Source organism: Arachis stenosperma, chromosome 7 (genome assembly GCF_014773155.1).
Source record: "Arachis stenosperma cultivar V10309 chromosome 7, arast.V10309.gnm1.PFL2, whole genome shotgun sequence".
In the NCBI taxonomy this organism is placed as follows: Eukaryota; Viridiplantae; Streptophyta; class Magnoliopsida; order Fabales; family Fabaceae; genus Arachis; species Arachis stenosperma.
The window spans coordinates 66,096,458-66,114,677 of NC_080383.1; the positions used below are offsets into that span (position 1 = coordinate 66,096,458).

The following is an 18,220-nucleotide window of genomic DNA, read 5'->3' on the forward strand; positions in this document are numbered from 1 at the left end:
TTAGCTCTTTTGAAGAACTAGAATAAAAACTATAATGTTTTTTATGACTGTGTACAGGCTTTTTGTCCTATCAAATATAGTCAGTCCACGTATAAGAGTAACCGGTACACATAGACTTTTCTGGTTACCATTTACCCGAAAATCTACAAGAGGGTTTTTTCGGTCACAAGGAGAAAATGGATGAGGATCGCGTTTTTATTTTCTAATGGTCAGGGGGTGCCAGGTCCTTTTGGTAAATGGTTAGGGACAGGGGTAGGGTTTTACTCGTAGAATTAAGGCTATTTTAATTATACTTAGTTCTCTCCTCTCTACACCCTCTGAATCTTCCTTTTCTCCACCATGCCTCCATTGCTTCCTTTGCCTCTCTTCTGCACACCTCCGCTTCTGCTCTCCTCCCCTACCATGCTCTTGGCCCCTACCCCTTTCTTTTCCACTACTCCTCCGCCTCTGCATCTGCTCATTATACCTGTTAGCCACCATGCCGCCACCATGCTTCTGTATTTGTTCTCGCCCACCACCCATTCACCTATGGCCTCCTCCCCCACCACGCTTGGGCTCTACCTCTGCCAATCATTTGCCCTTTTCTCTCTCTGGTCTGCTTGATCTAACACAACAACGAAGTCTCCGAATCTTTTATCCTTCCAATTGCAACATCATCACCCGCTGTCTTTTCCTTCTTGCTGTCCTTTTCCTCTACTTCTTAGATCTGTAATAACGTCCTCTTTATTCCGACCATTTCTCCTTTATTGCACCGCCTTTAAAAAATTTGATTTTTTTTCATTAATTTTAGTTTGTCAGTGTTGAATTTATGTTGAATGTGTTATGATGAATTCCTAATAGGTGAAGAGGCAGAGCAGCCACTCCATGACAATGATGGAGGAAGGAGATAGGGCAAAAAAAAGCAAGGGTGAGTTGACTAGTTAGCGGTGTCAGTGGTTAAGGTGACACAGGGAGGGAATAAGAGATTATGAACAACTCATACTTTTTTCTCTTTTTGTAAACGGTAAATGGGAGCAAAGTTTAAATTAGGTTTTTAATTTAAAATATAAAAAATAAAATAAGTATTACAGTGTATAATAAATATTTTAACTCAAAAAATTGATTTAGAAATATTTAAAAATTGAAAAATATATGGAGCATTGATTCACCAAATAATTTAAAGAGTATATAGAGTACTGATTCACCAAACTATTAAGGAGTATCCACCAAAGTAATAGTGGAAGGTTGGAGATTAAGAATAGGGGTAGGACAGAATTAGATTATAATTGCAATTTAAGTTTAAATAAGTTAAGAGATAATTTTAAAATTTTGAATAATTTTTTAGCGTTTAGATAGTTTTGCCAATCAAAATTTATTTTTTATGGATATAACCTTAATTTTATTTTTTTAGATAAATTTATTAACGGCTAATTTTTTTATGATTAAAAATAATTATTTACTCCAAATAAACTATTTTCATTATGCATGACACATTTTCATAAAGCCAAAAAAATATACAAGCCATTTTTTTACATCCTTTGAAGTAAGAAAAAAGTAATTGAAAAGTTAATCAACTTAAATTTGTGATTTATTTTATAGTTTTACTATATTAATTTAAAGGTAATTAAACTTTTATTTCTTTATATGATTTAGTGGTGTGAGTTATGCTGCGTTATGATCATTAGGGGGGAATTACACTGTTATGACGGCGTTGCTTTTAGAAATTTGGGGGAGAAGAAATCGGTGGGTCCGATTTCAAGCAGAGAGAGGAAGGAACACAAATTGGACCCACAGATTTGTGTGAGAGAGAGATTCAGTAACATCAAATCGGACCCACCGATTTGTGGGAGTCCAATTTTATAAACGGAGAGTGCAGTAATCGGACCCACCGATTTCGGGTGGCCAAAATTTTTTTTAATCCAAGAGTGCACCAATCGAACCAAGCGATTTGTGTGGCACGCGGTCAGTCGGTCCGATTTGCCTGTAACTGCATACATAAAATGAAAAAAAATCACAGAAGCCTCATTTTTCATCGTCGGTCTCAGCTGATGTTCTTCCTCTTCTCTCATTCTTCCCCTTCATTCTTGTAGAATAGATTTCAGTGAGTGTGAGAATAGGCAAGTACGTATACTGATATGGATGATAGAGTTGTGTTGAAAATTTTTTGTTACGGGCAGATTTTGTTGCAAACATATGAAGGAGTTCAATTTGTGTGTGAAAATCATTAGATGTTGTTACTCCGTTCACATTGTCATTTGAGGAATTGAAAGGTGTGATTTGTGAGAAGATAGATTCTCAAAGATCTAGGAGAGTATCGTGTATTTTGTACAGGTATCCTTTATCTGTGTTTGGTGGGTTTGTTCAATTTCAGACCAAGTACGTGACGGATGAAGCGAGTATGCATGAAATGTTTTCAATGTATATGGAAAATCACCACCGAATGTCGTGCATCGAGTTGTATGTTGAGTTTGAGCAATCTAAAGTGGACTGTAACATTGAATTGGAAGATTATTATAGTGAAAGCGATGATGAATTTGAAAGTAACTATGAGATGGTTGGTCCAGGTGAAGACGAAGATGAAGCTGGCGGCGCCATGAACACAGATGTGGCAGAAGTTGCAAATGCACTAGCAAACCCACATCTGTTTCAGGAGCCTTCTTTCATGCGGTCGTTGGATTTGGAGGCTATACACGCACCGGAGTTTCCACAATATATAAATGCAGGTGCGTAAAGCTAGACAGCTATGTGAAACTCTGTAGTAGCTGATCAATAAGTTAGATGAGTAATATATGTGATATGTGGATAGTCATTTGTGACCATAGCATTTGATTTTTTTATTAATTAATAGTTCTTTGTTATGGATTATATCTAGTTGTTCTTTACGTAGATAGAATAGCGAAAAAAAAGACTATTATGATCTTACATGGTAAAGTGTGTTTATTAATTGAGTTGTAATAAATGATTTATTACCAAGTACATAATACATGATTTATTTCTTTTGATGTATACAGTGCTTCCTGTTGTGGCGGATGGTGAGTTCACAGTGGGGATGGATTTCAGTTCAAGGGAGGCAATAATCAAGGCAATGAAAGATTATACCATCCGGAGAGGTGTAGACTATCGGGTATATGAGTCGGAACCGACGACATTCTATGCCAAATATACAGAATATGGCAATGGTTGTGACTGGTTGAGCAGGGTTACCAAAATGCAGAAGAAGTACTGTTGTGAGATAAGGAGGTACAATGGAAGTCACACTTATACTAGGTCTACTATTTCTCAAGACCATTCAAAGATGGATTCTAAGACAGTTGCAGAAGCAATTAAGCCGTTGGTAGAGGTTGACCCGTCTATAAAGGTGAAATCAATCATTGCTGAAGTCCAGTCAAAGTTTAACTACACCATCAGTTATCGCAAGGCTTGGTTAGTAAAGCAGTAGGCGGTGGAATCAATTTTCAGAGGTTGGGAAGTATCGTATGAAGCTTTGCCCATATGGTTTGAGGTCATGTGTCACAAGGAGCCATCAGCTGTGGTTCACTTTGAAACAATGCCTGCTTACCAGGGGGATGATTTGCTTCCTGATATACGTGTACTGCATAGAGTTTTCTGGAGTTATTACTCTTTTATAAGGGCCTTCAGACACTGCAAGCTAATAGTGCAGGTGGACGGGACTCATTTGTATGGAAAATACAATGGTTGTTTATTGGTTGCAGTCTCACAAGATGGTAATAACAACATCGTGCCTATTGTATTCGCCATAGTAGAGGGAGATACTTCTTATGCATGGTACTTTTTCCTGAGTAACTTGCGTCAACATGTGGTGACACATGATGGTGTGGGACTTATCTCTGATCGACACAATTCTATTAGGTCAGCTATTGAGAGAAGTAATGGGGCTTGGTCTCCTCCTAGAGCGTTCCATATGTTTTGTATCCGGCATATTGAGTCCAACTTCTTGAGGAAGTTTAAGGCACCTTACTTGCAGAAGCTCATCGTCAACATTGGTAAGTTTAAATACAATGAACTTTGAATTTGTTGTAAGTACGATCAAATAGAATGGTGTTCATTGTTGACTGAATGTTTTTCATAGGATACTCGAGGACGATCAGGGAGTACCAAATACGCTATGAACGATTAAAGGAATGGGGTGAGGCTTACACCAACTGGTTTGATCGGATCCCACGTGAGCAGTATGCTTTGGCATTTAATGGTGGATACCGATGGGGTCATATGACCACCAATCTTGTGGAGTGCATCAACTCTGTCTTAAAGGGTGCACGCAATTTCCCAGTGACTGCGCTTGTTAAGGCTATATTTTACAGACTGAATGAGTTGTTCACTAGGAAAAGAGCCGAGGCTGAAGCCCGAATTAATGCTGGACTTGTGCTCTCTGAGATGGTGACCTCCAAGCTGCATGCAAATCAACGAGCATCGGGTAACATACAGGTTAGTTATTTTAATAGAGAACATGAAGTATTTGAGGTACGCGAGATGCCGAGTGGGGTTGAGTATGCAGTTGACCTACGCCACCGTTGTTGCAACTGTGGTGAATTCTAGGTTGACCGAATTCCGTGTTGACATGTGTTTGCTTGTTGTGCAAATCAGCGGTTGGACTGGCAAGTGTACGTTCATGATGTATACAAGATGGACCAAGTTCGAAGAGTATATAGGGCTTGGTTTAGACCACTGGAAAATCCTGCAACGTGGCCTGCTTATCATGGCCCTCGATTCGTTGGAAACCCGTTTCTCAGACGTGTAGCCAAAGGTCGTCCGAAGATGACCCGCTTCTTGAATGAGATGGACACTCGTATGTTGTGTCGCCCTAGGCGATGCAAGCAATGCAGTGCCGAGGGCCAAAGTCGTAGTAGATGTTGCCAAGGCGGTGGACCAAGTGCAGGTCCAGCCGAAGAGTAGTAGTTACCTTTTTTTACATTTCATTTGAATTTACATTTATGTACGACATTGACATTTGAATTTACCAACTCGTACTTGTATTCATTTCAAACCTGATTAACATACTCGATAGAAAAATACATAACAACGTAATTAACATATTCGATAATTAAATAGTAATAACAACCTAGTTAACATACTCAATAAGTAAATAGTAATAACAACCTAATTAACATAGTCAATAATAACTACCTAGTTAACATACTCAATAAGTAAATATTACAACTTAATTTTTAAATAGTAGTAACAACCTAATTAACATACTCAATAATTAAATAGTTACAACTTCATTTTTAGATAGTAATAACTACCTAATTAAAAACTTAATTCATCCATACAACTTCACTTCCTTGGTGCCCACTTCATATCTTTGTATAACTTTTTGCACTTCTTGACAATCCTGTTAAAACCGGATGGTGTATACCGATTCACACTCCGACGTGGAGGATCAGCTCTAAGGTTGTAACCTTTACCTTTTTCACTTGTGGCCGTACCTATGAAAACACAACAAATGTTGGATGCTATTACTCAAATGGCAATTCAATATGTAATACAAATACAAGTTCACCATGAAGCTACTAATAGAAATTCATAATCAAGCCCTAAATCATTACCAATAGTTTATTTTACCTGCACTAGGCGCCGGATCCTCATCAACAGCATCATCATCATCATCCTCATCCTCATCCTCATCCTCACCCTCATCCTCACCCTCATCCTCATCCTCATTCTCACCCTCATCCGCATCCTCTGGATGGTCTACTAGGTAGTTACCAGTCTCATCATCAACTGCCCTATTACTCTTATGAATCAGACTCATCGGAATACGTCTAAGGTTTCCACTCTGTATAATCCCTTCCACCCCTTCAGCACTTCTGCTCAAGTCAACAGACATTCTGGCACCAGAATTATCAGAAAAAGTGTGAACCCGAGGTCTCGAATCCAATGACCTCCTAGCTGAAGTAATACCACCCAAATGTGTTTGATGGTCGGTGGGAATGTCAACATAATTACCTAAATGTGAGTGGTGTGACCCCGATGCCATGAAACCAAGCAGCTGACTGAATGAAGTTTGCTCTCCATACTCAAATTGTGGACCACCCCAATATTGTTGATGTACTGGGACTGACGCTGAAAAATAATCAGACGGATGCGTGTCAGAAACATATAGTGCAAAATAGTCAACCCCCTGTTGTGGCAGTTCCGGTGGAGGTGGTGGTGGAGGTACCGGTGCCGGTTTGGTTCCGGTGCCGGTGGTGGTGGAGGATGGTGCGGTGATTTAACAACCACAGACTAACCGGCAAGTGCACCGGGTCGTACCAAGTAATACCTTGCGTGAGTAAGGGTCGATCCCACGAGGATTGATGGATCAAGCAACAATGATTGATTGATTGGCTTAGTTAGGCAAGCAGAAAAGGGTTTTGAGATATTCAAAAGGTTTAAATTTGAAAATATCAGAAGGCAGGTACGCAAGTAAGTAAGTTGAAAATAAAATATTGGAAAGATAGTTAAGGCTTCAGAGTTATCTATTTTTCCGGATTAACTTTTCTTACTAACTATTTTAATCATGCAAGATTTAATTCATGGCAAACTATATGTGACTAGACCCTAATTCCTTAGACCTTCCTAATCTCCTCTAAAATTCATTAACTGCCAATTCTTTGGTCAATTAATTCCAATTAGAAGGTGATGATCAAATTCCAATTTATATGCCACAAGAATCCTAATTATCCAAAAATAAGGGGATTATATGTCACGTATCCCGTTAAATACAAACAATTAGAAATTTAGGATAATATGTTTTCAAGATGTTGTTCAAGTAAAGAGCTTTTCCAAGTTATACAAGAACTCAATTAGAACATGGGTCGTACTTCCGTTCAACCCAAATTCATAAAATAAAGAACAAAAACAAGTATTGAAATATAAATCAAAACATGAATTAAATTAGAAAGAGCAAATGAATCAATCCATACAATAGACAGAGCTCCTAACCTTAACAATGGAGGATTAGTTGCTCATGGTTCAGAGAAAAATAGGATTCTGGTAAAAATGTACAGAGTTCCAATCTGATGGCATGTAAATTTTGTATAGAATTCCCTAATAGAATCCCACTTATGGCACCTCCATAGAAGAGAAGTCTCTCTATTTTATAACTAATCCTAATTAATTTAAAATCTAATTTCTAAAATTAAAATAATATCTTTTCCTATTTTAAAATCAAATTTGAATTTAAATCAGAATTAACTAACTACTCCGCGTCTTGTAACGTGGGGACCACTTGGCTTCACTGTATCCGCACCTAACTTGGGTGCTAAAATGGGGCCCAGAAATCACCCCCAGCATTTTCTATGTTTTCTGCACGTGGCGCATGTCACGCGTACGCGTCAGTCATGCGTACGCGTCGATGGCCTTTTTCACAAGTCACGCGAACGCTTCAGTCACGCGCACGCGTCGCTGAGCAAAACTTCAAATCACGCGTACGCGTCAGTCACGCGTACGCATCGCCATGGAAAACTCCAAATCATGTGCACGCGTCAGTCACGCGTACGCGTCGCTCCTCGCTGCCATCTCCTTTGATTCTTATGCTGCGGAAACTCCTTCAAATCCAGCCGAATGCTACCTAAAATAAATAGAATTGCAAAAGACTCAAAGTAGCATCCATATTGGCTAAAAGATAATTAATTCTTTATTAAACTCAACAAATTAGATGCAAATTCACTAGGAAAAGATAGGAAAGATGCTCACGCATCAGAGGACCTTCTGGATTCTCTTCGAATACAAGGTTCGACAATTGCAAGTGGTCACAAAATGCTTCTCAGTACCAATTCATGTAAATTTTCAATAGATAATGTAAATGCACCAAGTCATCAGAGAGAGTGTGACTATACCGATTGGTCCACTGCATCACCCAAAAAGAGTGGGTATTAGCCCAATCTTGATTCTTAGGCCCAGTTAGAATTTTGCCGTGTGATGTACCTAGATCCCGCTCTTGATTAGGAACACCTTGTCTCAATCCAAATTGCCTCCTGACTCTATCAGATGCATACCACTCGATGCATTTAAAAGATATAAGTGGCACTGTGGCACTCCAGATAACCGAATTATGACGGATGGCTAAAGGAATAACGTCTGGGTCGATGTTTCCAATGCCATAAGCCTGCCAAACAAACTGGACACATCGAGCCAGTCAGACGATTACACAACAATTAATTCACTTAACAAGTTACATACGGTACTTGTATTTTACAACATATCTATCCTTCTTGCAGTTCATCCAACAACCTCCTGTAGTGCGCAAGCATTTTATATCGGTAGGCATATTTTTCACGGTCCTAGTTACGCCACCTGCCGTCGGATAATCCATTAGTTAACTTATCTTGTGGAAAACAAAAGACAATTTCTATCATTTCTTTCAATGCATACTTTAATCAAAATTACCTGTTTGCAATTGGAAACACTCAGGGATTGCCGGGAATCGGCGCTAGAAATGGTAGCCGGATCCAAGTCCAAGTGAGCAACAGTGTCAGTGGATCGTCCATCTCCTTGCAATCGACACGAGTTGCCCTACACAATGATCTATACAAGTGTGTCAGGCATGCCAAACCCCAACTAAACTGTATGATTTGACCAAAGTTACAGAGCAAAGGTAAAAATTTCCAATGCACAGCTGCACCTAACTTATCTCCAAACAGAATTATCCCAAATAACAATATTATGTGACACCTTACATACATCTGAATGTGCACATCATCATTCAACACTATACGATCTTTCAAACCCTAAACCATGTTAATTTTCTAAAGCTCCCTCTACAGTCCATCTTCCTCAGTGCAACTCCAAATTGGTGCAAGCACTCGGCTTCCAATGCCTCAAAACTACTCATGGTCGGTCCTGTAACCGGAAGACCATTTGTCGGCAGACCGAGAATTATCGCCACATCCTCCAAGGTCACGGCACACTCACCAACTGGAAAATGAAATGTATGAGTTTCAGGCCGCCATCTCTCAATCAGAGCATTAATCATTGCTGACTGACATTGGATAATTCCAATTTGTGAAACATAATAAAATCCAGTCTCGCGTAAGTGTGACTCAATAATTTGGTTGTATGGATCCGGCGGCTTTAAATGATCACACGTCAACATCCGTGAACCCTACAATATCACATTTCCGCTATAAGTACCAGTATAATATAACTATATTCTCAAAAACACAATTATCCTTACATGTCCATTATAACTAATTCCAGTATAATTGCATTTCAAACATACACAGTAAATCTGTTATACAAAAATCCTTCAATCATATTCATTACCTTATAACAAAAATTTTTTAACCTTAAATAACTAACTAGAATAATTTCACGACTGATAAACTATTTATTCGTAAAACAGCATACTAATTTTATTATTGTTATTATTATTCATAAAACAACATACTAATTTTATTATTATTATTATTATTATTATTATTATTATTATTATTGATAACACGGCATCATAATAATAATTTCCTAATCTAAGTTTAGTTATTACTAATTTATTGTCTAAATTTTACTGAATTAAATTCAATTATTAATGATCATAAATAAAATAATTTATTAAATTTTTATTATTAATCATAATAATTTATTAAACTTAATTATTACTGCTAATAATAATAATAATAACAACAACAGTATATCAATCTATTCTACTCTAATCTAATATATACAGATCTCATCTCATTCTCCTTCTTCTTTCATTACATTCATTTATTCTTTTATTATTTTATTTTAACCAATAACCATTAAAAAAAAAAAACCCAATTCTTCCGTAGAATACCATATCATATATACATATATACATGATTAATTCCTATTTTGATTTCTATTTCTAACCACCTAACAATAAAATCATACACACATACATAATTAATCTCTACTTAGTGCCATTATAATATATATTGCTAATAAAATTTAATATTATCACTATTATTATTATTAAATCAGATTATTAAAAAAATAAAAACTTACATAATTTAGATGCCCAAGATAATTAACAATATGAAACTCTGGTTGATTTACTTCTTTAATTTTTGGTCTTTTTGACATTTTCTTTAAATTTTTTTGAAGGTTTGTTGTGGTCCAACAATAGTAATAAAGGAAGAAAGTGGTGGGGTTGAGTGTGTGTTGAAGAAAGGTATACTGCTGGGAGGGGAGAATCAATGGTCTTTTGGATGAGGGAATCACGGGCCAACCAAAGAAGGCTGCATACGTGACGCGTGGACAGGGAACACAAATCAGTGGGTCCGATTTGTACACCTTCCGCGTCCTGAAATCGGTCCATCCAATTTCTGTCCACCAAATCGGTCCGTCCGATTTCTTTTACCCAGCCGTCATATCTCCGTAAAATACCATAAACCCCCATATCGCTGCTATACTTCATCAACCCCTCCATATCAAAATTAAAAACTTCTCAACAAGCATCATGTATTTTTTATTTTCCATATGGAGAGAGAGCATATTTTTTGGTTCTACGAATTTTTACTCGTTATAGCCTAATAAGTAATAATTTCCAACTGTGAATGAGAGTTGATAGTCATTGTTTCCATATGACCAAAAAAGGAAAATCATTTTTTCCGTTTTCTTTACTTTCCATGGAGGGACAAGATCTTTATTGGTTTATTTCACTACTTTTCTTGAAGCCCCATTACAAGTTCACACTTTAGTGAGCCAGATCAGTGAACCATTGATCAGAAAAATCTTCAAACTGCTGTTACCTTATGGATAGCCAAGTTTCTGCCTTCTACCTTATGGCTTTTTATTTTATTGATAAGTTCCCAACTATACAAGAGCACACCGAAAATGCTCAGTGATAGCATAAAATGTAGAAGTTATATAAGAACTGAATTAATATTCTTGCTTTTGAGGATGGAGGATGTTAGCTCTATGTTTGTCCTTTGATGAACTTCAATTTGGGAATATAGAAATCAACAACATGCTCCTTCCAAATGCCATCATCAAGGTATTCCTCAAAGAAACTTGCTTCCCCACTTGATCTTATAACTAATGCAGCACTGCTCCTTGTGCCATAAAGACCCTGCATAAAAGAAGTGGAATGAGTCATCACAAATTAAGAAGTGAAATGAATAACTTTTTTTAAGTTAATTTTGATGCAATGACAGTTTAAACCAGTCTAAACTATTTTACAGTGATCACGTCTATTTTCTTCGATGATTATTCACCTGTCGATTGTAAAAAGTAACTATTTTCGCTGACACGATAATATTTAACTAGATGCACATATAAAACTGTTTTACATGTCAATGCATTCTTTTTCTTCCTAAAAACTAATTTTTCTGAAATAAAAATATTGATAAAACTACTTTAGATAATTACTCTAGAACATAATAATGACAAATAGAAAAAAAATAGAGATGAGAGAATAAATGTTGTTAATTTACCAGTGGGGTTTGTACTTCAACAAAAATGGAGCTCAAACTAAGCTCCCAATCAAGAGAGCAAATATGAGGTAAACCACTCTGGTCAGCTTTAACTTTGTCCTTCATTAGCTTTTGGATCATTTCCTTAACAGGAATCTCACCTTTTCCATACTTAGCAAGCTGTTCTTTGAAACTCTGTTCAAGACGCTGAGTCTAGAAAAATATAGAGAGAAGGGAAAAAAAAAGGGAAAAACAGAAATTAGAATTTCGTTAAATTAAAATTTCGGATTTTAGCCGGGGAACGGTTCGAAATAGGAATAAGTTTATCCATCCACGATTGGATAGAGAATAATTATTTTGAGAAATTATTTATTTTCTTATTTTATTAAACCATCTAGTCACATTGTATCAGAATTAAAAAGATATTTTTTTTTTTGAAAGAGTTATCTATACAAGAGAGACTTGTGTTTTTTTTTCCAAAGAAAGAATGTTATTGACTTATTGTAATCTTCTTGTAAAAAATAGAATGAAGTTATAATGTTTAAAATATTTAATTATCTATTTTGTATTATGAAAAAAAATTCAATTTCTTATTTCTCATTTTTATATTTTAGCTATAGCATCAATTTGATACCTAATACGTAATTTTAAATATGTAGATATCATATTTCCATGTGCAAAATTTTAATTATAGATGCGTCTAGTTTTATATTTTTTGGTATATAATTTTTTAAGTTAGACATACAATTTATTTTTTTAACTGATTTTTTGTCCTGAAATAATTAATTAACTAACATGACTGTTTCTATTAATGGTGAATTTCATTTTGGAAATCACATGTTAATAAATTAAAGCCAGTCTACATGTCTGATGTCGCTGATATAGATTTCAGTTAGTACATTATATATATATAGGCGCACAACCTAATATACACACACACACGTGGTTATGAATTTATGATACGGTAACTATGATGGCTGTTTAAGCTTTTGTTGAAATTGAAGTAATATTTTTTTATATTTTAATAATAATTTTGTATATTTTAAATTAAAAAATATTATTAAATAATAAAAAATTACTTTGATTGTTAGTAACATTTTTTAAAGTGCCGTAACCACACACACACACATATATACATAACTAACCTTGTGCCAGGGTGTGTCAAGTTTGGCATTAGAAAGCACATGGAGTCCTGGAGAAACCTCTTCAATGGTAATAGGTTGTCCTTTGGGCCTGTTGGAGATGTATACCATGGATTTTGACTTAATATCGATCACAATTAAGTTGAAACCATTGTAATAATGAGCTTCTCTTTTTAGGCTTTCTGCAAATTCTTTGGGACTTTTGTTGCTCTGCAATTTTCCATTCAAACAGAGGAATGGGAGAATTATGCCTATGATAAGAGCAAGGTTTCGTTTTTGTCTTGAGCAATAGAGTGTAATTAAAATAATGGTCAAGAAATGATCCACTACACACTTTAGATTTTTCACATAAACCAATTCAATTCATTTTCTATGCATTAAAAATTGATAAATAGTGTATTTATTTATAGATGGATAAAGTATATTTTTTATTTTTAAAATTTGTTTAAAAATTTAATTTTTTTTTAAGTTTATTTTATTTTAATTTTTTTTAAATTTTTAATTTGTATCAAATTTATTTTTAATGACTAATTTTTTAAAAAAATTATGATTAATTCAATAATAATTTTACAAAATAATTTTTGACAAAAAACAAATCATACATAATTATCATGCATTATTATTGAATTCATCTTAAACTTTTTGAAATTTAGCTGTCGACAGTGATATATTTGATGCAAATCGAAAAATTAAAAAAAAATAAAATTTAAGAATATTTTTAAATTTGTTAACAAATTCCAAATATAAAATATACTTTATCCTTTATACTTGATTTTACTTCTATTCAAGAAGTGTTTCGATGCACTTCTAAAAAAATATTTTTTATTTATTTATTATGTTAAAATTTCTTTAAAATAAAAGATTTTTTAAAAAAACAAGAGTTATAGAATTTTGAAAAATATATTTCTTATTTTTTCAATACTTTCATTTTTACTTAAAAATTTTTTACCATTTAATGACATTCTAACACACAATCTTAATCAAATTTTATAGAGCTTAGTGACCTTACTTATCTTTATTACTCATCTATCTTTTTATCTCTAAATTTGGAAAATAACTTGATAGATACTAACAACTTTTGGTGACATCGTATATCCCTTAGAAAAATTCTTACATATATCACTTATTCTGAATATTTTAAACTGCAAAATAATTTGAAATACTAACTCATCTTTTTTATTTTTCTCTTAATTTTTAAATAAAAAAATTTAAATTTTTTTTAGCATTTTAATGGTTTTAAAAAGTAATATTTATTTTAAAAATTTTTAATTTTAAATATTAATAAAATAATTAAAAAAATAAATTAAGAGTCTCAATCAATAAAATTGGCATGTAAGAAGCAAATAGTATTAGTATTGTTAGTAGAATAGTAGGTATACACGTACCTTGAGAAATAAGAGGGGTAAGTCACCCCGGGATTTGGCCTCAGGAAGGGTATGAAGCTCCAAAACATTTGTAAGAAAAGCAATCCTTCCTTCTCTTGAACAACCCATCCATGTTCCTCCTGCTATCTCATCCCTCCCTCCCAATATATCACTTCCTTCCCACCATGACACTTCCTTCGTAGGCCTATATATCTCCTTACCCAAATTAAATCAATTAGTATATCATATAACAAATATAAATTTCCAAAAATAAAAACTTGCCTGTTGTGATACTCATCTCTGTTGTTGAAGAGAAGAAAAGGGTAGAGTGGGTGGGCTTGCCATAGAAACAAAGCTATACACATTATTCTTGTGAAGCAATGATAAAAACTAGAAATAAAGCACTCCTATTCTAGTAATCTTGTGATGCACTATGTTAGTAGTAATCTTCCTAGTGAGATTGGCTGATTTATAGTTGTCCTATGCTACCCACTTAATGACGTGTATAAATGAAGAGGTGCCAAATTCGGGAGTTTCGAAGAGTAATATATTACAGCTGCCATTCAAGACTAAAATATTATTTGTTCTATCTTTTGCCTTATGATTGGATTATTATTAATTAATTTATTGGAAGTCCATTGTTTCCCTTCTATTCCTAATCCTACAGGCTACAGCCTCTTCCAGTAGCAAATGGGTTTATTAACTTACATACCAAAAGCGATAAGTATTCCAAGTATTGGTGATATAAAAAATTTAAGTATTATTTAGTAATTATTAATTTATATTTTTAAGTATTAAAATAGTTATTGTTATGTATTTTAATTTTATTTATTTAGTTAATAAATTATATTTGATATTAATTGATTTAAATTTTTTATTTTAATTTAATATAAAATTATAAATACTTTTTAATTATTATAATCGTCATATAATAATTTTAAGTACAAAAACATTTTTTTATAATATTTTGATAAAATTATGATGTAGATAAAAAAGATTGAATGGATTCTTATCTTATTGTATTAGAAAATTAGATAGAAAATTAAATAATTTTTTTATTTAATTTTAAAATTATAGTGTGAACTAATTATTAAGCGTGTCATTTTCTTATTATATATATGAGTAAATAATCATTTTTAACCACAAAAGATTTAAACACCGATAAAATTAACCATAAAAAAATAAAATTAAAGTTGTACCATGAAAGATGAATTATGTTCAACAAAAATAACCAATTATTAATTTTTATTATTTTTATAAAAAAAATAATTAAATAATAAAAATACTTCTATTTGAATTTTTTGAATTTTTCGAATTTTTTAATTTGACTGTGTTAACAGCAAAATTGTTGCCTCTTGTTCTCAAATTTTGAATACCACCACAATCGTCACTATCAACACCACCCTCAACAAAATTCATCAATAAATAAAGATAGAGAGAGTGTGATAAAAGGAGATAAACTGTTAGCAACCATTGATTCTCTTCTTGTCATTCTCTTCAATAGTTTGCCATTAAAGGACTCTATTTCGCACATAAATAGAGGAATTACATAAAATAAAGCAAGAAGAAACAATTAAAGAACAAACAAAATGAAAGTTCAATAAAAATCTATAAACTCCAATAACAACATTTTTTTTTGTTCAGTTAGTTAAGAGAATTTGAATAGAAACCGAAATGAGCTATAGCTCTTATTCAATTTTTCATACCTCCATATTTGACAACTCGATCCTCTCCTCATCAAGCCCAACAGATCCACTGCTGCAAAATAAAGTTGCAGGGAATTCACTAGAGTTAGAGCTATAGCATCTTTCCTCCGTTGCCGCCTCCGGCAGAACCACCTCAACGATGGAAGCAATGTTTCTTCTCCTTCTCTCGAGCTTAACGATTACTGAAAACGACGGAGTTGATAATTTTTGTTCTTCATTGCTTCTCCTAGCTTTGTTTATCTTCCTTCAGTTTATCTTCTTTTGTCTCATTCTATTTCATTTTACTGATGTTGTGTTGACGGTAGTATTGACAGTGATGGTGGTATTCAAAATTTGAAAAAAAGATAGTGATTTTGTTGCTAACAGAGAGTTGAGTTAAAAAATTTTGAAAAGTTAAAGATAATAAAAAAGATTGGGATAATTTGGGCATTATAATTAATGTTTTAATAAAAATTAATAATTAATTATTTTTGGCGAAGATAATTCATCTTTTATGGATACAACTTTAATTTTATTCTTTTATGGTTAGTTTTGTCAATGTTCAAATCTTTCGTAGTCAGAAATGATTATTTACTCTATATATATATTAAGAAATTAGATAAAAAATAGAGTATTTTTTTATATTTAATTTAAGCTAATTTTTTTTGTTTTTTATTTTAATTTATTTTTTTAATATCAATTATTGTATTCGTTCTATATTATTTAATATCAAATTTTAAGTATTAAATTAATTTTTATTAGTCTATGTTTATTTTTTTGTGTCCTATAAAAAAAATTTTTCTAGCGTCTCTCGCGTCTTTATTCTTATTGTTCTTTTTTGTTTTTGTTTTATTATTGTTTTATTGTTATTATTAATTTTATTGTTTAAAATAAAAAATACCACCAAAATGTCCTCGTAAGTCTTACCTTATTCTCTTCTCTTGGAAATCATCATTCTTATCTTCACGTGAATTTCTTTGCTATTTCTCTTATTATTTTTTTATTCTCTTTTCTTGCGTCTTTCTTCTTTTTAGTGTGATGTCTTTTTTTTTTATTTAAAAAAAATTGAGCAGTAGCCTTTATGTTTCTTTAAGGGAAAAGAATATAATGTAAAAAAAAACACAAAAAAAATTATCTTTTTTATATTTATTTGTCTTTTTTATATATTATTTTTTTATCTATAAAATTTGAAAATAATTAAAAAAAAAAATTAATACGTAGTTTATACTCGTGATAAAAAATTTAAATATTATTTAATAGTTATTAATTTATATCTTTAAATATTAGAATGTTTAATTTTATGTATTTTAAATTTATTTATTTAGTTAATAGATTAGTCTTTATGTTATGTTAGTAGGTTTAAAGTTTTTTTTTTATTTTAATCTAATATAAGATTATAAATAGTTTTTAAATTGTTATAGTCAGCATAGAGTGATTAGATGTGTGAAAAATCATTTTTTGGTTCCGTAATGAAACCAGGTGTGGACAAGTGAGGTTGAGTGAGTCTCTCTTGTTGCGTCGAAAAATTGAGTTAAAAAATTGAGTGATTTTTTCGATTCAATTTTCAAATTATAGTGTGGACAAATTAAATTGAGCGAGTTTCTTTTTTATTGCATCAAGAAATTTGATAAAAAAAATAAAATGATTCTCTTTGTATTTCATTTTAATTTATTACTTTTGAAGGTTGTAAAAGGCTTAAAGAAGGGGGGTTGGATCTATGACCTTCTTTTACTTTAATGAAATAAGCCTTTAATTACTGACTTTGACTTAGAATCTGTTTGAACTGTGCAGCGAAAATTTTATGAGACAATTTCGTTTTGTCTCATAAATATCAGAAAACAGAATTCAGAGAAAGAGAAGAAGAATGACACCAGCATGTATCCTGGTTCAGTTGCCTTGTACAATGCAATCTACATCCAGTCTGGTTATGGTAATACCTAACTTGTCTTGGTTATGCTAATACCTAACTCTCTACTCTGAGTGTTAACCGAACATAGAAAGGGGTACCTCACAGGTACAAGATACAAGACATATGAAACAATATAAAAAAATCTGAAATCACTCTAGGCTTTTCACTCAAGTGTATCACTCAACCTTTTGTCACTCTTTGACTTTTTCTTAATCTCTCTCTTTCAGCCTTTCACCACTCAAGAAATTACAGAAAGATATAGATTAAAATGAAATTACAATCTGTAAAACATGAAGGAGATTGATGCTTCAACAGCCTCTGTTGCTATAAGATGAATCGAGTTGAGCAAACACTAATCAAGTTCTTCATCTTGGCGGAATGCTTCTTTCTTTAGATAGCACTGTCCAAAACGTTGAACTTTCTCAGGAAGCTCTCTATGAAACTCAGATTCTGGTTCTTTCTCCTTGTCTCCAGAAACGTTAAGATTTTTCTTTTTGTATCTCCTTCCATGTTGCTGAGTTGCTCTTCTTCCAAGTCAACTCCTTGAGCTGTGTGCTTTCCCAAGTTTGTCATTTTACTCTCTTCAATTAACCCCCAAATTAGGGATTTCAAAGCTAGTCCTTTTTACTTAACCGAAGACATTAGAGTAGCAACGAGAAAGTTGTTCAGTGGTAAACCCACATCCGAACCATTAATAACGTGCTTTGGCTCCAAGAAACTTTGTTAACCATTGATTTACAGCAGCAGAGATCAAAGACTTCTTTCT

General features: G+C 33.1%; 2 protein-coding genes across 2 annotated transcripts; one reads left to right on the forward strand and one right to left on the reverse strand.

The window, feature by feature from the left end:
* Positions 1-3,526: 3,526 nt before the first annotated feature.
* LOC130939878 (uncharacterized) lies at positions 3,527-4,893 on the forward strand. Its single transcript, XM_057867943.1, has 3 exons — positions 3,527-3,983; positions 4,070-4,425; positions 4,585-4,893. Exons 1-3 carry the CDS (start codon positions 3,527-3,529, stop codon positions 4,891-4,893), a joined length of 1,122 nt encoding a protein of 373 aa, XP_057723926.1.
* Positions 4,894-10,012: 5,119 nt separating this feature from the next.
* On the reverse strand, positions 10,013-14,350 carry LOC130941702 (uncharacterized). The gene is made up of 5 exons (XM_057870280.1): positions 14,143-14,350; positions 13,882-14,065; positions 12,500-12,706; positions 11,376-11,567; positions 10,013-11,011 (listed from the first exon to the last, which is right to left on the reverse strand). The coding sequence occupies exons 1-5, from the start codon at positions 14,223-14,225 to the stop codon at positions 10,859-10,861; spliced, it is 819 nt and encodes a 272-aa protein (XP_057726263.1). The 5' UTR covers positions 14,226-14,350; the 3' UTR covers positions 10,013-10,858.
* Between the last annotated feature and the right edge of the window lie 3,870 nt (positions 14,351-18,220).

Excerpts from the sequence above, each read along its gene's own strand:
- LOC130941702 (XM_057870280.1), bottom strand. The coding sequence starts at position 14,225 with ATGTGTATAGCTTTGTTTCTATGGCAAGCCCACCCACTCTACCCTTTT. Across the intron at positions 14,066-14,142 it reads AGAGATGAGTATCACAACAG|GCCTACGAAGGAAGTGTCAT; the intron begins GCAAGTTTTTAT and ends GGAGATATATAG. Across the intron at positions 12,707-13,881 it reads TACCCCTCTTATTTCTCAAG|AGCAACAAAAGTCCCAAAGA; the intron begins GTACGTGTATAC and ends GGAAAATTGCAG.
- LOC130939878 (XM_057867943.1), top strand. The coding sequence starts at position 3,527 with ATGCCTGCTTACCAGGGGGATGATTTGCTTCCTGATATACGTGTACTG. Across the intron at positions 3,984-4,069 it reads GAAGCTCATCGTCAACATTG|GATACTCGAGGACGATCAGG; the intron begins GTAAGTTTAAAT and ends TGTTTTTCATAG. Across the intron at positions 4,426-4,584 it reads GAGCATCGGGTAACATACAG|CGGTTGGACTGGCAAGTGTA; the intron begins GTTAGTTATTTT and ends TGTGCAAATCAG.